The sequence below is a fragment of the Carya illinoinensis genome, chromosome 7 (assembly GCF_018687715.1).
Source record: "Carya illinoinensis cultivar Pawnee chromosome 7, C.illinoinensisPawnee_v1, whole genome shotgun sequence".
Taxonomy (NCBI): Eukaryota; Viridiplantae; Streptophyta; class Magnoliopsida; order Fagales; family Juglandaceae; genus Carya; species Carya illinoinensis.
The window spans coordinates 34,078,924-34,100,122 of record NC_056758.1 but is presented as its reverse complement, the minus strand read 5'-3'; the positions used below and the strand labels follow the sequence as shown (position 1 = coordinate 34,100,122).

Sequence of the window (21,199 nt, the reverse complement as noted above, 5' to 3'; positions counted from 1 at the left end):
AAATAGCACAAGGGCAATGATCAACCACTGTTTTTGATCGGCTACCGCCATCTTCTGTCTTTCTTCAATATTATTATTGTTCAAAGCTTCATTGTCTGATTTTTCTAGCCTCTCTTACTTTTAATCCAAAATGACTGACCTTTTAAATATTAGGCAAGTTATCCCTATTTAAGGAAAGATATATCTTTCTCCGACATTGTTTACTATCTATTCCTTATTCAAGGAATGACTTGAATTTTTGCTGAAAGGATGAACGCTCGATTTTTTAAGTTTTTTTTGGCATAACTCTATTTTTGGTGTACTGATTGTTATCTTTAGACTTCATTAGCCAATTTTATCCGTCAAGGTTGCTTTTGGATCAAAGAGTTTGACCCTACATTTAATTTTATATTAATTTTAGAATCCTCTATTTACATAGATTTTAATAATGAAAAATTCTATTATTAATCCATTGAGAATGTTAATAAAATATGAGAAAATGCTACATATAATTGTAAGATATGTAAATATCGTATAGACATTTAAAAAAAAAAGATCTATAATTAAAAATTATTTTTTATGTAAATTCTATATATTTTTTTTCAGTGACTATTAATTCTCTTAAATAATATAGAGTGTGTGGTATACCTATTGATTGGAGAATAAAAATTCATTTTAATAATTATAATATTTTAATGTGAGTAGCATCATTAGCGGCTAGCCAGCTACCACATTGGCATGGCCCAATCCTCCAAAAAAACATTTCTTTTTCAAACGGGATTTTGTTAGACGCAGTTGGCAAATGTAGTCGATATGCAGTCGGCTGTACGGAATAAATAAAAAAAATTATAAAAATATTTTTTTTTATAATTGTACAGAATGAATAAAAAAAATTATAAAAATAATTTTTTTATATAGGTCTCATATTAATTTATTTTTTTTTTAAATGACTACATGCCGTATTTACCGACTGAATAAATCATTTCACTTTCGAACCAGAGAAAGTTGGCATGGCATGATAACACGGTGAAGTCACTGGGGGGAAATTTGGGCGCCCATCACCATCAGTGGCGGATGTGACGCCACTTTCTAGTTGAATGAACGGGCTGTAGGAGTCGTTATACCCACTGAAAGGCACATGCCATGTCACATTGATTTTACAGCTACGTAAAGGAGCGTTACTACTTGTATCGCAATGCATAACACCAAAATTGAAACATCCAAATCGAGTATCAATTGCATGCGTGCTAATGACGAGTGCTTAGAAGAGAATATTTAAACTCAGATCTTTATCGATTATATGATTGTTTTAAATTGAGTTGAGGTAAAAATTGATAATTGAATAAAATATTATTAAAATATTATTTTTATTTTAATATTTAAAAAAATTAAATTATTTATTATATTTTATATTAAAATTTAAAAAAATTATAATGATTAGATAAGATAATTTAAAAATCAAACAACTTCAAACTTATCAAACTTCAAACCTATCAAACTTCAACAACAGATATATAATAAACATGTCTATCGACGAGCTCTGATGGATGTGTCGGCATGACCTTATCCAACTTAATAATTTATTGGCCATTTGTTTTTAAAAATAAAAAATTTAATTGTAAGCGATTTTGTATATTAATATATATATTTATTCAATCTAATTAATTTAAAAAAATAAATTTAAATTTTAAATATAAAGATAACATAATTAATACGTAAATTGATACGTAAATTTATTTATACATAGAAAAACTCAAATATTTTTTATTGATAATGTAAAATTTTTAAAATATTCTTAAAGAAAAATTCTATGTGCAGTTATTTTTGCGGACTCTTTTGTGCACTCCAGTGATATGATTGGTTGTGTATTAAAAAAAAATTAATCCAGTCAATCATATCAGTGGAGTGCACAAAAATGACTGTATGTAGCATTACTCATTTTTAAAATACATAAAAAATTAAAGCCACCCTTTTGCAAAATCTTGCTTTGCTTTTACTATTCATTGAGAAAAAATGGTTTAAAAGCACTGATATTGGTTTTATTAAAAGCTTAATTAAATGTAAAATATGATAAATTTTATTAAAATACAACTGTATTGAATTAGATAAAAGATGAGTTGAAAATTTTTCAACTACAGTAAATCTATGATTCCTTCGAATTTAAAAGGTTATTACTGTTTACCAATTAAATGTGTTTTTTATTCTTATTTATTTCCTAATGATCACAAGATACAAGCAATTGTTGCGAGTCCAGATACTGTATGTGCTAGGCGGGCCCATGCACGAGCATGAGTGGGGGAAGCTTTCATTTCCCTCTCTCAATAATAAAGAATAAAAAATTAAAATTATTATTATTAAAAAATAATATTATATTATTATTTCAATAAATTTAATGACTAATATAAAATTATAAATATAAAGGTTTTAAAATTAAATATAACTTTAATAAAGCTAACATAAATTTTCTAAAAGTGAGTCGCAGACTCACAAAGCATCATCATCACGAACACCTTGATCGATACGCCAAGGAAATGTATAATTATCAAAAGATAAAAAATTTAAATAAATTTATAATCCGATATAATTTGATATAAAATAATATATTATAAAGTCAGGCAATGATCATAGAGAACAAATTTACTACGAGATTGATGGGTTTGCTTTTACTTTTCTCTCCTCTCTCTTCCCTCTTCTCTCATGATCGCTTTCTAGCTAGCAGTCCTGACACTCCTTTAATTTAGGACGTTGTATATATAAAAGTAAACAATTTGCTTTAATAATAATATTTTACTCACAAATAGATGAAGATTAACGTTACGTATACAAGTACACAGAAGATGTTTATTTAAAATACGGAACATAAAAAGCAGTAAATATACAAAAGTAATTCAAAAACCACAAAAACTGAAAAACAAAAATCAAAATAAAGCAAATTTCAAGAACTCCATCCCGCATCGAAAATTAGCAAAAGCATAGCGCACACCAATATAATTAATCCTTTAATCACAACTCGGTCTTTAGTAATTGGAGGGAGACTCTTTCTGATCTTTCTCTTTTTCCTTCTCTTCCTCTGTCTTGGGGTGGTATCCGGGCAGTTTCTCCTTTATCTTCTCCAAGAAGCCCTTCTTCTCCTTCGCCTCTCCTTCATGACTAGGTACTGGCTCAGCAGCCGCATACTCGGCCTGAGGAGGAGGAGGAGGAGGAGGGACCTCCTCAGTCTTCTTCTGATGGCCTGGAAGTTTGTCCTTAATTTTATCAAGGAAACCCTTCTTTTCCTCAGGTTGGACTGGCTCTGCAGCATGAACGACTACTGCTTCATCGTATTTCTCAACAGGGACGTTGGTGTCCTCGTACTTCTCTTCTTCCTTCTCTTCTTGCTTCTCTGCTGCTATTTTGTCCTTGAGCTTATCTCCCTTCTTTTCCTTCTTTTTCTTCTTCTTTTCTTCTCCTTCACCTTCATCCTCATCGCTAGACTGCAAAGTTCAAGCAACAGACATATTTTAGGATTTATTACACCTTCCTTAATTTAAATAGAATGAGAAACCGAATTTTCTTTTTTAATCAAATCAATATAGAAATTAATGTCATAAAAGGAGTTGGGAAATGATACAAAAACATAAAATTATAATTAGAACAGATCTTTTAGATCCTCTTTTTCCAAACCAAAAAAAAAAAAAAATGGGGCATGTTTTACTGTGTATCTACCAGTTCAGGTATGATGAGAACTTTATTACAGATAGATGGATTAGTCTTGTCTATAGATACTTACAGAGCTAGAGCTGCTGCTGGATCGGTGAAGCTTCTCGTGTTTCTTCTCTTCTTTCTCCTTTTCCTTCTCGTGTTCTTGATCCTCTACCTTTGGCTCATATTCAGAAACTGTAACTTTCTCATCAAACTCAGTAACGATCGCCTCCTCTTGGTGCTTCTCCTCCTCTTTCTTCTTATGGAAATCAAACAGCCCTCGGTCCGTCTTCTCCACGGCGACCTGCTGATCATCAACGCCAGCAGTCTCGTACTCGTATCTACTCTTGTTGGGGTGTTCCTCCGCCATAATCGATCGAAAGCAACTAAAAAGAATATCGAAAACAAAAACGAAAGAGACCAATTACGAAGAACGAGAAGGCCGATTAAGTTACTGAAAGGTTTTGTGAAGGTTTTTTTCAGCTTTGCTACGATGGATTTGCGTGAGAGACTGGAAGGTTTTATAACAATATTACTATATTAAAGACACGGATCTGACGCGATTAAAGCCTATTGGGTGGCCCAATCAGTGTGCCATCTCTCTGTAACCGACGTGCCTCATTAACTTCGAGAGCAAAATGAGATCTCATACTCTCCAATCTCCATTATTTTACATGCCTAAAGGTACTCGCTGAGAATAACGTGACAACTGTCCCCTAGAATAAGCGACAAGGGAAAGAGGAGTCAAAATAATTAAAGAATAAACAAAGCAGAAAAAGGGCGGGAAGACGCGCGTACGTTTACAAAAGCCAATGGTTCGATGACACGTTTAGGAAGATAATGGGAGTTTGTTCTCGTGGGACCCTTTTATGTCGGTCAGTCAGGCGATAAATATGGAAGGTCGGCTTTGGCACCCACTGAGATTACCTTATTCCTAATGGGATACGTGGCAGAGTGAAAGAGGACGAGACGCGTCGATATTCGCGAGTAGGCCTCCGCGTGGGGGCATTGTTTAGCTGTTCGATGCTGTCACCATGCGAAGATACGTTACTTGGGAGAAAGAGAACGCTCTTCAACAACTGGCCGGTTGGGATGGCTGTACCCTGAGCTATGAGTGGCTGTAGCGGGACCCAAATTTGGGTCCCCACCAGCGTAAATTTTTTTGTTAAATGTATTTTTAAAATATTTTAAAATATAATTTTTAAAAAAATTTATAATAATATTATGAGTATTGATTTCTATCATTTTCACACATCATACACTATATTTTTTATTGTATAAATTTATATTAAAAATTTTTTTATTGTTATTTGAGACTTGTTACATACATAAAAAAATTATATAAAAATAAATTTATAAATTAATATAATTTTATCAGATTTATTATATCCACTTTATGATAAAAGTAATTTTATAATCTGACATATCATATCAAGTCACGTCAATTTATGAGTTTATTTTTATACAATTAATTTGTGATTAAAATATTTGTCTTGTTATTTTAGATATTATTATTATTTTTCATATTTAATGATATCATACATTTTATATAATTTTCATTAAGTTATTAATCGAAATATGCAACGTTATTAAACGCGAGTAAGAATGATAAATTTTAAAATAAATAGTAGTATTTAATTTATTATATTTAAGTAAAGATGGAGAGTGCATTGTTGATAATACATAGCCATTTTCTAAAAAATCTGAAAATTTTACGTTCTAATGTGTTAAATCATAAATGTTTGAATAGTGCGTCCTCAACACTATCTTACAAAAATATAGTTTATATTATTATATTATATTTCATGAAAAAACTTATTTAAATATGAATTTTCGAGTTTTTCTATTTGCAAGTTTAGTACATTAACTTATTATTTTTTAGTGAAACCCAGTATAAATTAAAATAACAATATTTCAACGGTATATTGGGTATGCTGAAAACAGGTTTATGAATAGTTTATTTTTCATAACATATCATCCTATAATAATAGAATGAAAGTTCTGTGTTTCAATACTTCGAAACTATATAATAATTAATGTATTTTTACACTAATTAATTAAGCCGACATAAGAAAAATTAAAATAAAAGAGACTGAAATAGGGTATAAGGATAAGGCTCAAGTCAATATCATATCTTCACATGGCGCTAACACCCGTGATACTAGCAATTGATCACATAAATCATGCTGTTTTGGAATTAACATGTCATGGTTCCAAATAAAACTTTATAGAAGATTCATAATTTGAACTAAGTCCTTCGTATTTGGTTTACATTAGATATAGAATTATGAATTTCTCCCACTAAGAGCACTTGCCAAATATAATGCATCTCTAAAATCTGGCTAAATATCAATAAAATGATCTGTATTGGAGTAGTTAAAATGAGGAAGTTTTATATATAAGCTACACTACCACCAAAATTTCCTTTATATTTGGAAATACATTGTTCATCTTCACAATAATTATTTTATTCTAAAAATATATGCCAACTGCATATTGGGACTTTGCTAATTTTCTTATTACTCGATTGGGCCTTTCATATAAAATATTAGGTTATTAAATTATTAAAGTATTATTTATCATATGGTTAGTGTAAATATTGGAAAATATGAAAAAATTTGAAATATTATTATTAAAAAATAATATCATATTATTATTTTAGTTAATCTAATGTGGGGTTCTATCTTGAATGGTCTTGATTTTATGCAAAACATGTACTTTTAACTAAATTTTGAATATGATTTTGACGAAACCAATGTTAATGATAAGAGCATTGTTAATGGATTATGTATATATAAAGGATAATTTTGATGAATATAAGATGAATTTAGATTTTAGCTATTCCATTTTCATAAATCTCCATATTGGAATAACTATTTTTTTTTATTATGTAATAATAAAATAATTATGGGTGTAAAAAAAATCCAACAAATCGAAAAATTGGCCCAGACCGGTTGTGCTGGTTTTGGACTAGTTCGGTCTGGAATCGGTTTTCATAAATGAAAAACTGGCCGGAACCGGTCCGGTTCCGGATCCAGATAGTTTTGGACCGGACTGGACCGGTACTATTTATATATTAATATTATATATAATATGTTTTATATTATATATAATTTTGAATCACACAAAAAATAATCACATATATACTAATATTAATATTCTAATATAGACTATAATTATACTCATACTAATATAGTTATACTAAATCATCAAAACTAATACTAATATATAGTTATACTAATAGTCTGATATTAATACTATCATATTGTCTAATATATTATATAGCTATAACTAATACTAATATATATACACTAATACTAATCGTCTAATATAGGATTATACAGATTTTTTTTACACTAAATTTCTTATTTTAGTTTTTATTTTATAGCAGTTTTTTATACAGCAGAATTTTGTTTATATAATAGATTTTGTTTATAAAGCAGATTTTTTATATCAGAATTTTTTTTACATATCAGAATTTTTTTACATAGCAGATTTTTTATAGCATAATTTTTTTACATAGCAGATTTTTGTAAATGGTAATAGATTTTTAATAAAACTGAATTTTTTAAATCAGTTTTTTTTTTAAACAGAATTTTTATGAAAAATTTATATTTTATTAAAACCGGAAAACTGGACCGGAAATTGATAAAACCGGAATACCGATTTAGGAGGAAAATCGATGCTTAATCGGTTTTGAAAAATGTAAAACCAGTGCCTACCGGTTCGGCCATAGATTTTCAAAACCGAACCGAACCAGACTGGTTACACTCCTAAAAATAATATAACTTGAATTTGACTTTAGCTATTCATATCAAATCTTCACATTGGATTTGTTGAACCCAATGTTTCAAGTTTTGTGTAATTATATATTTATACATGAATTTTGATGATAACAAATGAATTCAAAGAATAAAGAAGTCTCAAGCTTAAGTTGTATAGACAATGGAGTCAAGCATATCAAGAAAACAAGCATGAGCAAGAAGGGAACAAGTTTACATTAAAGTTATAGAATAATGTTGTAAATCTCTTCAAAATGCGAAATTAGGATTAATGCTCAAAATTAATATTTTATCATAAAGCATTAAAATACATTTTCCACATATGCATGAATATTTTTAAAAATTAAATTTAAAAATTTTGAAAGATGATTGATTATCATCTTTTACATGTGCATGCCTTGATTAAAGGGTTAAATTTTGAAAATATTAAAGATGATTGATTGTCATCTTTCACATGTGCATGTTTTATTTGAATATTTTCAAAAGTGATTATTTTTTTTAGACTTATACAAAAAGTAGATGATTTTGTTTGAAAATTTTGAAAAATAAAGTGTGCTCTTTTTGTCATATACAAAAAGTAAAAGATTAGGTTTGAATTTTTTGAAAAGGAAAGTGTGCTGTTTTTATCATATGCAAAAAGTAAAAGATTAGGTTTGAATTTTTTGAAAAGGAAAGTGTGCTCCTTTTGTCATATGCCAAAAGTAAAAGATTAGGTTTGATTTTCTTGAAAAAGTGAATGATGTTGTCTTTGACATGTGAATCTTTTTAAATTTAAATATGAAGTCTCATATGCTTATAAATAGATCATTTGAGAGTTTCACATTTACAACATTCAGAGCATACAATATTCATTCAAAACTTTCATTCTCTCTTCTCCAAGTATTGAGCCTTAATCCTTGTTCATTTTAAGAGATATAGTTTGCGCTGTATTGTTCTTATTTCACTCATTGAGGAGTGTTTTCTGATAACCTACCCACTATCAGCTTTTCTATCAGAAAAATAGTGTGTATAACCCTTATGCGTGTAGAAAGTATTTTACACAGGGAATAGTTGAATCATCACGTGTAAGGTGATTGCAAGTGTAGAGGGTGTTATACACGGATCCTTTGTAGCAGTGTTGTTCATAGGTGTAATAGGTTTCTATCTCCACGTGAAGGAGGTTGAATAGTGAATTTGTGAATCTTCAAGAGGTAGCTTGAGGCAAGGACGTAGACAATGGGGCCGAATCTCGTTAACATACTGAGTTTGCTTCTCTCTTACCCTTACTCTTTAAATTTATTGTTATTTCATGTTTTGTTTATATTTTATATTATATATTTGATTTATAATTGTTAGTTTTTAATATAACTCAATTCACTCCCCCTCTTGTATTAGTCATCTGGGCAACATGATTATATATTTATTTATTATATAGTAATGAGCAATTAATAATTTAAAAAATATTTAATTTTGTAATTATTAATTTATTTTATTTTATCATATTTTACTATTTAATTTAAAGAAACTGATGAAAGTTTGTAGATATAGATGGAGAGAAGATAAAATATTATGAAAAATAATAAAATAAGTATTTGATATATATCCAGTAACTATCAAATTTGATTTTATTTTAAGATTTATTGTAACTAAAAGCTACTATAGGGAGTGTTTCCCTAATCCAATGCGGACGTATTTGATGTCCTGGTAACTAAAAGGTATAATGATTTTACATTTAGATAATCCGGTGAGAGTGGAATCATTAATCCACATACAACAGCTCGGCTCTCTCCCTGAAACCTCTCTATCTATCTTCCCCAACCTAGGCGCGCGACCGGGGGGGGTGGGTGGGTGGGAGCTTCGTCTCCCGCTCCCCTCCCTTTTCCTTTTCTCTGTTTGTAGTCTTTGTTTTCTTCTTTCTCTTTGATTTTTTTCAGGCAAATAAGGGAGGAGTGCCGCTCCGGACTGTCCAGCCGCCAACCGCCAACACACACCCCTCCAGGATGTTGGTCAGCCGCCGATCTACAAGCCTACCGAACATGGTGCCAAACGGAGTGTGGCGTTGCCCGTACGCGCAGGACGAAGGCTCGGCTTTATGCGGCGTGTGGCTGCCACGCGCCACCAAGGGGCCATCTGCTGATGAGTTCCTCGGCTTTTTTGGATTCTTAGTCTTCGGTCGATTAGGTTCCGAGCAGCGGTTTCCTCCCAGCGTTTTGTGTTTGCGTCTGGCTCGGCCTCTGTTGTGCCGGCTGTTATGTGTTCTGTTTTTCTATTTTTTTGGGAGGCCGGTTTTTCTTTTCTGTTTTTATGTGTTTTGTTTCTCCGATTTTGGAGTTGGGTTTGTGTCTTGCACGGTGGATTTTTGTGTTCTGTGACGTCGCCGTAGTTGGTTTTTGGTCACAGATGTCTGTGTGTTGCACGGTCTATGCCTCCGTTGGTTTTTTTGTTTTGCTGTTCTGTTTGTCTTCGTGTAAAGTCCACGGTGATATGTTGAGCTGTTGAACGGTTGCTATCTCAGGCAAAGAGCTGAGAGTGGCGGGCGATGTTATGGCCGGTGGTCGTATGGCCGGCCTCCACTGTGGAGGTTGCTGTGGTCCGTACGCAAGTTGGGTGCTCGTGCCGTTGGTGCTCGTGATGCTGATTGCTTGTGGAGGGTGTGCCGTCAGAGTTCATGCCGTTCTCGTGGTTGGGTTGTGTTTGTTGGTTTTATGTTTTGTGGGTTTGTCTGTTTGTTAGTTTTTATGTAGGTATATGTTATTGGACTGTTTGTTCATAGTATCTCCCGTATTCCGCCTCCCTGGAGGTTGGAGGGGCCATCCCGTCTCTGGTCATACAGAGCGCTTACTCTCTCTTTTGAGAGTTTTAGAAGTTAAGACAATATCCATCATTTTATGTGCGGGAAAGCTCCTGAGCAGTTGCGTTAGTTGACTTATAGTCTGGTTTTCCTGTATTGGTAAGTCACAGTTGTAACTTCGTTTATGAATGAATGCAATGAAGCATATTTCTATAAAAAAAAAAGATAATCCGGTGAGAGTGCTATTAAGGAAGAATTGGGTGGATTAAGGAAAGCTCGTGGTAGTCTCATATTGTCCTAACCAAAGGCAGAGGTTTAATTGTAAGATTAATGCCTTGAATTTCCGAAAGGATTAGTAAGTTTTGTTTTATAAAACGAGGGGAGTTCTTCTTATTGTTGTGCAAAATTGATATGAAAAGCATTTTATTACATTTCCTGAATTTTTGTCGAAGAAATACATAAAATATATTTATTGTCCTGAAATCCCTATTGGAAATAAATGCAATTTTTTGGGAATTTCTGTACTGAATTATCTAAGAACCCTGTAATCAAAACATCGATTTAATCTTGTAAGAAATCTGTTATGAAAAATTGGAGTATGAAACATTTTGTTTTCATTAAAGAAAAGGCCGGAAAGAATTATTTTTTCCTTGAATAGCGTGAGGTACTCAAATACCCATAACGGAGTTTCTTCGAACATCTTCATAGCTCCTTGGATTGTTGGGCTTCGGACATCATGCAATACACGAATTAGCAAGGATGCATGCTACTGGGCCACGGCAATTTGATTGGGTTGAGACATGAGAACAGCCGATAATGTTCAATTCTTCATGATCAGGTCAGTTTAAAATACCTTTCATTTCTTTGAACCACCCAACAAAAGAGTAAATTTTTAGAGGTGGTTGGGGTTAAAGACCAAGGCAGAATATGACTGTCTTCGTTTGATCTACAGATATGCAAAAAGCTAAGCAGATTAAGCTTTGGTTACGGGGAAAGCGAAAAAGAAGAGAATTGAGGTGATTTATTACCAAAATCCCCACAAAGCAATAATCCAAGACTTCAATCCTTAATATACACCAATAAAAGTAAAAAGAGGAGAGAGGTGTTCCAACTTATTGTTTCTTTATTATTTTTCACAAAAGACCAGATGCAGTCATACAATTTTGCAGTACTGAGTACGGTATTCTTGTACCCAAAAGGAGAACAAGAACAATTCCTATAAACTAACACTGAATGCAAATTCAACTGAATGATGAGATTTACAATAATCTAAGAAAACACATAGTTCCCAATTAGTTACTCCAAAAAACCCTGCAGTCCCAAAGGGAAGTTTATAATCAATCAAAGGCACTAAATAAAAGGGACCAATCGACTCCCAAATTCATATGTACTCATTCGAGCACGCATATCCACGCGCAAGGCATAATTTACTTCTCACCCCAATGACAGTTAACTCCCCCTCCAGCTAGGCTAAAGGCATTATCATCCAACGTAGAGAAGATGAGCTAGAAACTCCCACCTATCAATCGATGCTCCCCTTTATCTATGCAGCACCACCTTTAGATTCACCATTTAGGTAGGATCTAGCTAATTTTACATGGGAGATTAGAGATTCCCCAGCACCAGATAAGCCTTTCCTACCAACCAACCTCACCCCAAAGTCATGATTTAACATCCTCATTCTGTTACCATCTCCATCAACTTCACTCAGTTTAATGACCTGGTTCCTTGAAATCAATGCGAACAGACAGATACAGACAGAATTCAGTCTCTCCCCTCCAAATTTCACTCTTAACAATGAATTAGAATTAAGGTCATTTGATCTTGGATCAAACAAAACAGAGAAGCTCCCAAATGTCAGGTCAGGGCTCTCAAACAATTTATTCAAATCATCACTTTCATCTCTAACATTATTTAATTTATCAGCCGGAATCAATGACCTCCTCTTGGCCATTCTCAGTATGTTTGCAGCTTCTCTCATCCCACTAAGAAAAGCTCCATGCATTGTTGCTGGGTACTGTTTGTTAGTTGCTTCTCCTGCAAAGAACACCCTCCCATCTCCAACACTCTCAGCAAGAATATCATAGTCATCTCCCGAAGACCCAACTGCAACATAAGAGTAAGACCCATATGAGAATTGATCCTTCCCCCAGCGCGTACAGACTGCCTGGACTGGATCTGGAACAGCAATACCTTTCGGATGAAAGATACCTCTCAATATGTCCAACACCCTTCTCACAGACTCGACAGGTGACATCATCTCAAACTTGATTGCGGCGTCTCCAGCCACAAGTGCAACAAGAAGTGGGCCTCCTGATACAGAAGAATAGCTATAAAACAAAAAGAACTCGCCTCTCATACTGGGATCTTGCGTCAAATGCCCAAACGTATCAATGTCACCACCCCAGAAATTATACGGGAACAGCATGGCAACCTTATTTAGCAACCCAAATCCTAATCTCTGAATTGCATCTTTCTTTCGCAGAGGAAGCTCTGGAAAGAACTCGATCGTTCCCTTCTTAAGCACACCCAATGGCACCGTGCAAAGAACCATGTCCCCACGGAACTCCTGCCCACCGGCATAAACCAAGACCCCATCGGTCCCGTACCTGATACTCTCCACAGTCCTTTCGTAGAAAATGGGAAGGTCCTCGCAAAGGGTTCGGACAAATGTCTCGTTTCCCCCGGGGATAAAACAATGATCACCACCCATCTCATACGGATCATCCTGATCCCAATACGCCATCGACAGATTAGACATCAACGAAGCATTCGCATATTCCAAATTAGCAAGATGCCAATTCAACAGCATGCACTCTTGCGGGTTCTCGGCAACGTTATAAACACGCCGAAAAGCTTCGAGAGCAGTCCCTAATGGAACATCTACCGATTTCACTTCCTCTATCATATCATGTCTAAGTTTACACACTCTATCTAACAACTTGTTGAACGAAACCTCAACTTTAGAGTCAGTTTCTGGGTTCACCGCTTCGCCATCAGGTAAATACAATGGGCAAATATCTCTCACCTTGTGAAGCGGCAATCCCAATTGCCTTGCAAGAACCCCGAGCGGGTTGCCGTTTATTCCGGTGAGGACGCTCCCACCGAGATCTGCTGCGGCCTCGACGCCTTCACTCTGCATTTTCTTCGTCCTCACTCGCCCTCCCGGCCGCGCCCTACCTTCCAAGACTACGACTTTGAACCCCATAAAGACCAATTGCCTCGCTGCGACTAAACCGGCGAGACCGGCACCAACGATTACCACATTGCTCTTGTCGATTCCGTCAAATGACCTCAGTTTCGCTTCTTTAATGGCGGGCGCGAGCCCGAAGTTTATGTAACCGTGGTTGAGAAGAAATCGGTAGGCCGAGTCAACGAGGCCTTTGTGCTCGGACCGAATGGACTCGAGCGCATGATCCCGGGTCAACCAAACGGACACGTTGGATCGCCACCGGGCGAGAATGTGGTTCCGGACAACGATGTAGTTGGCCTGCTCGACTCCGCCGATGGTGGAGACAACGTTGGCTTCGATCTCCTCCTCGGTGAGCGAGTCGACCGGAAAGCCAACCGAGATTGCGATTAGGGCTTCGACGTCGACGTCCTTCGCCATGTCGGACCGGCGATTCCTAGCGAGAGATGGATTGCCGTTAAGCTCCGTGAAGAATTTCTTCCTTCGGCGACGCTTCTTTGGAGGCGGGCCGGGTTCAGTTCGTCCGGGTTCGCTCGGGTTAGGGTTTTGGGGCGGTTCATCGAGGTTGTCTTCTTGGATGGGGTCGGAGGAGGTGTCTTCTAGGGAGTCCGAAACGGGAGCTTCGGGTGTAGTTTTGGGAGGTGGAGAGTGATTTTCCGGTGAGTTCTGGAAATTGTTTTCGGACGGGGTTGCACTGGCGGATAGAGTGACATCAGTATCCGGCGAGGAGACGCCGGATGCGACGTCGTTAGGGTTATAGGAGGGGTCTAGGGAAGGTTCCGTTGTTTCCATGTATCGTAGCTAATTTCGATTGTGGACGATGCTACATTTGAAGGAGGGCTTTAATCTTGGAATTCAATCTATCTTGGGCCGAGAGGGTAAACACGGATAAGGTCTAAGCCCATTTGGTTACAAAAAAAAAGCCCATGTATTTATTGGGCTGTATCTACCTTAGATATATCTCCTTCATTCTTCAATCACGCCATGCCTATTGAATAGTTTTTTTATTTTTTATTTTTGAGACATATTGACGTAGTAACACTCCATTCGGTAAAATATATCTAGTTTAACGTGGCAATGACCTCATAGGTCAGCCATTTAATTTAAAAAAAAAAATCATTTAACTATAAAATATTTCACAAAAATTAATCTATAAACTAACGTGATTTGATATATTACGATAGATTGTAAAATTATTTTTATTATAAAATATTATTATATGAAATCAAGTTAATATATAGATTTATTTTTAATAAAATTCAAAAGGAGAATAATATTGTTCTCTTTACTTATTTATTTATTTTTAAACAATTTTATTTCTAAGCCAACATGAACGATACACCATCTATCTTATTGACATATCAAATTAAAAAAGGTTTTAAATTTGAGAATTTTAAGTTTTCTTGTAAATCAGTTGTTGATTATTATTATCTTTAGTCAACTCTAACGTATGATACACTTTTTAATATTTTTATTGATAACAATAACTTAAACAAAAAGTGACGTGAATGTTACACCCAAGCTGGTGTGAGGATGAGATGATGAAATTTAGGTTGAAAAATAATATTTTATCTCGATTACATCTGTGAATATTATAAAATTATAAAAAAGTATATTCTCATATTATGCATGGAGTACAGTTAATAGGATTATTATATAATATAACTTAATTTTTTAAAAAAAATAAAAATTAAATGTTATAATTATAAAAATTTTATGTATAATTATTTTTGTCTATTTTTTATGTACTTTGTTAATATAATTAATTATATTATGATTTTAATATAAAATAATTATTTTGATAAATTATATTAATAAAATATATAAAAAAATAATTAAAAATACCCCTATACATATATCTAATTGTTTTCTCTTTGTTCGGAAAAATAATAAGAAACCATTAAAATTGGACGAAAGCTGAGAGAAGGGGTCAGGCGACGAAGTTCCAACCCCGAGCCAAGGCGGATTGAACGCTGAGGCATACTGCCGTTCCGTTCCATCGTTCAAATCGTCGTTGGCTCCGTCGAGTCTCTATTGTGGACAACGAAGACGATATCTGAGCTCTTGAGAGAGAAGTAGGAGAAGATTGGAGAGAGAGGCAGAGCCATGATAACTCGATCGAATCTGGCCGAGCAGTTGAGAGAGTACCAGCTTCGATCCAAGCACGATTGGGCCTCCGTCTCCTTCTTCTCCTCTACTTCTAATCTTCCTTCTTCAAGGTATGTTAAATTACTTTATATTTTTTGATAAAATATTTTATTTATCAAAACTTTTGTAATTGTATATTTTGATTAGTTACAATCATTGATTAGTTACATTCTCACGATTCTTGAATATTTTTTTGGTTGTTTGAATCGTTTTGTGATCAACGTGCTTTGGAATATTGTGTATAAAATTTGTCAATCTCTTTAAGTTGATTACGGTTTTGGGAATTTGGGGGATCATTTTGTGAGAGGCATTTCATTGTTTTGGAATTGTGAGCATAAAATTCGACTGCTTGTATTCAACTATTCAAGCGAACGTTCTAAAATTGTTCAGGTCGAGCATATCGGTTCTCGGTTTGGCTTTTTGATTCATTTTGAGTTGTTTGTTTGAAAATCATTTCCTACAAAACAAATTCTTAACTCACATTTCAATTCTTAAAGAACTATTATCAGGTGTTCTATCGACAAAGACCTAGCAAATACAATCATCTGGTGTGTCGATACAATTCATAAAAGAGGGCCGGGAAGGTTGGGAATTTTTGTCACCAACCTTCTTTCTTCTTTTTAATGCAACATGGGACGTACAATTGTTTTTGCTTCTCTTTTCAAAATTATATCCCACTCAGAACCGAAGGAGTTTTTAGATATATATGGTGGGCTATAACATTGGCAGGTGAAACGATGCCTATGATTATTGCATGAAGAGTAGATGGCATATATATTTGTTGGCATATCTTTCTAGATGAGATTTTCAACTGATCTGTCAAGGTGCAGCCTGGAGGTCGAGGGCCGGCATGGGATGAGCTGTAGTTTAGACATCCTGGTTTGATTTCGTACTAGGAGTTCCCTTGGATTACCTAGCATACAGTTGTGGTGGGTGGGGTCTCGTATCCAGGGTCCAATCCCTATGAAAATGAGGCCCTTGCCTTACCTTGTTGAGGTTCGGCATAAAGATATATATATATATATATATATAGGAAGAGAGAGAGAGATTTCCAATTTGGTTACTGCTATCACATGTTGGTTATCTGCAAAATGGCTTATGTCTCATTTTTGGCCATTTTGTTAATAGGGTATGATCAAAGCAGGCTTAGGGCTGGTCGTGATCAAACTGGTTCAACTGTCCAGTCCGGTTTTTAAAACCTCAGCATGAATTAGTACACCTGTATCCTGTATTCCTCCGTTCTTGTTTATGAAGCTCTGAACTTCAAACTGCATGACATTGGCTGTTTGTTTGAATTGTAATTTAGGCACACTAGCAATTCCCGTGGATACAATCTATTCATGCTTGACTTATAAAGCATTAATCATTCAGCTGCAACCATAAAAAAATAATCGATGCACAAGAGTACTATTATTGGCATTTTTGCACTGTGGTACCCATATGTCTAGATAGAATCAGAGAGCATCAAGATATGACTATGTTAAAGCATAAAAGATAAAAAAGTATATGTTCATAACTCAGAAGGCTTAGTTCCGAGTCTGTCCCCTAGTTCTTACTTGTTATTTCCATTGAGTTTCAAGTGAAATGGAGAGTATCTATTATTCCATTTAGTATAAAATATGGGTTTTTATTTATTTATTATTATGTTACCAAAAAGATTAGGTTGACATGTGAAACGACCAAAACACGACATGTTTGGTATTAAATGGATTTTCTACATTATTATCCATGAAGCTTTCATTTGAATAAATGATGTTTGTGACCTGGGTTATACTTGATTCAAAGAACAAGTTTTCTTTTTAACTTCATTTTGAGTTTGTTCTAGCAGAAACTGAATTGTTAGGGGAGCTAAGCATATTAAAATTTTTGAATGACACAACTAGCATCATGATGTTAATCGTTATATTGAACATAATCATAGAATCTGCTTAACATAATCGAATCACATGTCTTTTAATGGACTATCCTCTAGAAAACAACGGCACGAAGAAAATGAATACGAATATCATGGGATTAATATTTTTAATAAATATGCAGCTGAACTGTGTATTTAATAAATATGCAGGCAGGTAAACCACAAATGGATGTGAGTGGACATTGTCCAAAAATTTAATTGAGTACCCTGCAATTTTTGAATTTGCTTTCTCACAAGTGAAATATTCTGATTGTTTTCTTGAAGAGGACCCTTTTTCTTATGGAACTTCTTCTCGCAATGTGCGAGTGCCGGGTGGACTTATTCTAATTTGCATGAGCTCTTTCAGTTTTTTCTGATTATTCTGTGGATTAGTATTTATAGGATAACATGACTTCTTGGATAACATGACTTCTGATAATACTTTTTACCCATTTTCCTCCTCTGGATGCAGGGTGGATGTCGTGATCTTTGTAATATGGGAACTTGTTATTCTGGCTTTCCTGGTTTTTTCTGCAGTTTCTCTATATTTTAGGCATATGCGGCTTGCTTTCATTCTAGTGTGCATGACGATGCTATTCCTTTTATGTATGAAAATTACAAAGCAAGTGAGATTGGCCAGGAAAAAGAAGCGAAGGATGCTTCTCCCTTTGTCAATGTGAAACTATATGTAGTGTTTTTTTTTTTTTTTTTTTTTTTTCTATAGTAACCCAACTTTACTGTGCTATGTTCTTGGTCATTGCAATTTGGTCTGGCTTCTTTTTTGGTTTCTGGACGAAGTGCTGCACCTAAAGAAGATAAAGGATATAATGACGGCTTGTGCCAACAAAGCTGATCAAACTGGTTTATCCTCGAGGTAGATAATCCAAGTGTCATGACTGAGAGAGGGATTATAGTCGTGTTAATGGCTTCTTTCTTGCTGTCAGTTTCCCGTATACATGATGTAGTCAAAACTGTTACTTTTTTTAAATTTTAGTTCTTTTTTCCCCTAGGAGTTACTATGTTGTCAGTTCTATTTGGAATGAGATGACTGCTTGTTTGATACAATCATGTTAGACAAGGTTGTACTCTGTAAGTGATGATTATCAGTGTATGCAAATACTGAAAAAAGAAGCCATGGTTTGTATTAACCGTAGTTGCCACTTCTGTATCTCATGAAATCAAATTGCAACCCCCTCTTCAAATGCTCTGTCGAGGTAGAGGGTATGCCACTTTTGTTTTGGTCTTTCACCCAAAAGTGTGAGTTAATTTGACTATTTCCATACTAGTGAGGATTGCGTGCTATTGATAAGGAAGCTTTGCAGTTGGCTGCTGGCCATTGATTTGGGGATTATTTCTCTCATATAAGGACTCTAGACTTGTATTCCTGACCAATAGTTACAAACCAAACACTACATACCTCTGAGAATCTGATTAAATACATCACAAGCAAGCAAGTTCCAGCAGCTCTGCAATAGTAACAAAGCAAACAGTTTCTAAAGCATCATTACAGTTATACAGAAAATCTTGTTGAAAACAACTCCACTGTCTCATCTCCTCTGAGCAAAATGTTTATTCCACTCTTGAAGGTCAAGCGGCCAGTTTGTAAACCCAAGAGGGCAGAAACAGGAGAAGATGTTCCGAACTTTTTTATTTTCTTTTTTACAATGATATTTGAAGCTACTTCTCGGTGGTTAACTTCTGGGTAGGAGCGGTTCCTCAATTTCACACGCATCGAGCAACTACAGAGCTACGTTGAACCTTTGCACCTTCTTGTTTTAGCTGGCTGCTCATTTGGGCTTGAAAAAGTGGATCTCTATTCCTATGGTCACTATATTCCAAATTGCTGCAGTGACAACAAGAATGCTAAGAATCATTCCCAATACTCCCAATACCCAATTGACGTACCAAATTCCAGTACATTTCTGAGGTTTCTTGATCAGTATCCACATGAAACAGGGATATGCTAAGGTGATTGGCAGCGATATCCCTCCGATCAATCCTGCCAAGCTTGGCAAGAATGGTAGAGCCACTGCTATGAAAAATGCAAGACAACCAAAGGCAGCTCGGAACCCTGATCGGAGCCACCATGGACAGGGTTTGTTTGCTTTGCTGGTATACCTCAACTCCAGATTGTCAAAAACAGGCATTGCATATATTTGGAATGAGCTGAGACTGTTTATCACCACGAGTAAGCTTGTCAATCCCAAGAGCCATCTTGGTGTGTCATCCGCGTGGTATTTGTACAAAGCATTGAGCATCCCTCCATTAGGTATCTGGCAATAAAGCAGAAATCGTTAGTTGTTTTGCTTCAGAGTTTTTGTAGATTAAGCCCGTACCGATCGAGCAAGAATGTTCCCAGTATTGCACTATAAAGAGTCTGGAAGGGTTTATAAAATGAAAAAATAAAATTCGGTGCTCACTAAATTTCCATATGCCCAATAGCCGCCAATGGCAATGGGAAACAAACACATTGCGATAATTGCATACGCAAACTTCACTCCTCTCCACATTGGTACACGCGATGGGCACTTTGCGTTCGAAGGCATAGTCCCCTGCATTTGCAATGACACCCAGATGCTGACATAATGTATTAAAACATGATTTAAGTATGTTTGACACGTAACATAAGAAATAGAATAAGCATGATATATAGTGTATATTACGAAAAATTAAATTGATGATGATCATAGAATAGGGAAATTTACCTGTATTTCAAGTACAAGATTGTGGCCTCTAAAAGTGAAGGCAATAATCCCAAAAGCATTGAAAATGGTGAAGATCCTTTTTGCATCAAAATACTTTGCAGTTAGTTGGTCATATGAGATCCCCAGGGGCCTACTTTTGAAGACAGAGACTACCCATATCAGCCAACAATAGCTTATGGCAGTAACGGCTCCGATGAGGGATACCCCAGCAATCGAATTCAGATTGGGAAATTGAGCCAGAGCAGTGGCAAAACAAGCGAAAACCACGTACCACTCCGTTGTCGTCGGTTGATATATGTTGCATGTGTCCCCACAAATGATCTGGAAGAAGATTTTCATGGTCCCACCTCCTATCATGATTAAGGTCACACATGTGCCACCCGACAGATACATGGTCGGAAACAATGCGAGCAGTTTCCCCCATTTCTCACCTATTATAGATTGATATATATTTGGTAAATATATTTAGTAAACAACAGGGACAAAGAGGATAAAAAAGAAGAAAAATTTTATACACCACACTATCATTTTATTTTCATCGATGTCACCAATGAATGATCATATATTGAATGATTCTTTATCATCTAATGATAATAAACATGCCATATCTTTTATAATAAAATAAAAAATGGGATAAGAATATGATATATAACACTATTTAGATATATAGTTCACAATTGTTTAATCTTTTTAAGATAATAAATGATTTAATATGATATAAAAAAAATAAATAGTGTCATGCATGAACTTGACCTCGCTCTAAAGTGGAATCTAATCCCACTTAAAGATCGTTTAATTCGCACTTTTAGAATGTATAAATAATCTATGGATAAATTTGAGAGTAGTTATCTTCTTTCTCAAATTTTTGAAAAATTCTATATATCCGTCTTCCTCTTAATTCCCATATATATGCTCATTATCTCCTTATTATATGTGTGTCATCCATTAATATTGATCAGTAATGAATGATAAGTAATTTTTCAATAATTTAACGTCACTTAAAAGTCAGAAAGGCGAAAAGATGATAACAAAAAGTACAGTATATAATAC

The 21,199-nt window shown here is 34.9% G+C and overlaps 4 protein-coding genes across 4 annotated transcripts; 1 reads left to right on the top strand and 3 right to left on the bottom strand.

Annotated features, from left to right (window-relative positions):
• Positions 1–2,746: 2,746 nt before the first annotated feature.
• Positions 2,747–4,242, bottom strand: LOC122316882 (dehydrin ERD14-like). Its single transcript, XM_043133712.1, has 2 exons — positions 3,749–4,242; positions 2,747–3,452 (listed from the first exon to the last, which is right to left on the bottom strand). The coding sequence occupies exons 1-2, from the start codon at positions 4,028–4,030 to the stop codon at positions 2,997–2,999; spliced, it is 738 nt and encodes a 245-aa protein (XP_042989646.1). The 5' UTR covers positions 4,031–4,242; the 3' UTR covers positions 2,747–2,996.
• A 7,073-nt stretch (positions 4,243–11,315) lies between these two features.
• On the bottom strand, positions 11,316–14,233 carry LOC122316601 (lysine-specific histone demethylase 1 homolog 1). The gene has a single exon (XM_043133265.1). It carries the CDS (start codon positions 14,192–14,194, stop codon positions 11,756–11,758), a length of 2,439 nt encoding a protein of 812 aa, XP_042989199.1. The 5' UTR covers positions 14,195–14,233; the 3' UTR covers positions 11,316–11,755.
• Positions 14,234–15,288: 1,055 nt separating this feature from the next.
• Positions 15,289–18,592, top strand: LOC122317295. Its single transcript, XM_043134290.1, has 2 exons — positions 15,289–15,621; positions 17,917–18,592. The coding sequence occupies exons 1-2, from the start codon at positions 15,509–15,511 to the stop codon at positions 18,122–18,124; spliced, it is 321 nt and encodes a 106-aa protein (XP_042990224.1). The 5' UTR covers positions 15,289–15,508; the 3' UTR covers positions 18,125–18,592.
• A 244-nt stretch (positions 18,593–18,836) lies between these two features.
• Positions 18,837–20,633, bottom strand: LOC122317294 (lysine histidine transporter-like 8). Its single transcript, XM_043134289.1, has 3 exons — positions 20,150–20,633; positions 19,865–19,996; positions 18,837–19,717 (listed from the first exon to the last, which is right to left on the bottom strand). The coding sequence occupies exons 1-3, from the start codon at positions 20,540–20,542 to the stop codon at positions 19,232–19,234; spliced, it is 1,011 nt and encodes a 336-aa protein (XP_042990223.1). The 5' UTR covers positions 20,543–20,633; the 3' UTR covers positions 18,837–19,231.
• Positions 20,634–21,199: the final 566 nt, after the last annotated feature.

Coding starts and splice junctions, on each gene's coding strand:
- LOC122317294 (XM_043134289.1), bottom strand. CDS start 20,542: ATGTATCTGTCGGGTGGCACATGTGTGACCTTAATCATGATAGGAGGT. Junction 19,997..20,149: donor ATCTTGTACTTGAAATACAG/GTAAATTTCCCT, acceptor TTGCAAATGCAG/GGGACTATGCCTTCGAACGC. Junction 19,718..19,864: donor ATTGGGCATATGGAAATTTA/GTGAGCACCGAA, acceptor CTTTATTGCCAG/ATACCTAATGGAGGGATGCT.
- LOC122316601 (XM_043133265.1), bottom strand. CDS start 14,194: ATGGAAACAACGGAACCTTCCCTAGACCCCTCCTATAACCCTAACGAC.
- LOC122316882 (XM_043133712.1), bottom strand. CDS start 4,030: ATGGCGGAGGAACACCCCAACAAGAGTAGATACGAGTACGAGACTGCT. Junction 3,453..3,748: donor CCAGCAGCAGCTCTAGCTCT/GTAAGTATCTAT, acceptor TGAACTTTGCAG/TCTAGCGATGAGGATGAAGG.
- LOC122317295 (XM_043134290.1), top strand. CDS start 15,509: ATGATAACTCGATCGAATCTGGCCGAGCAGTTGAGAGAGTACCAGCTT. Junction 15,622..17,916: donor TCTAATCTTCCTTCTTCAAG/GTATGTTAAATT, acceptor CTCTGGATGCAG/GGTGGATGTCGTGATCTTTG.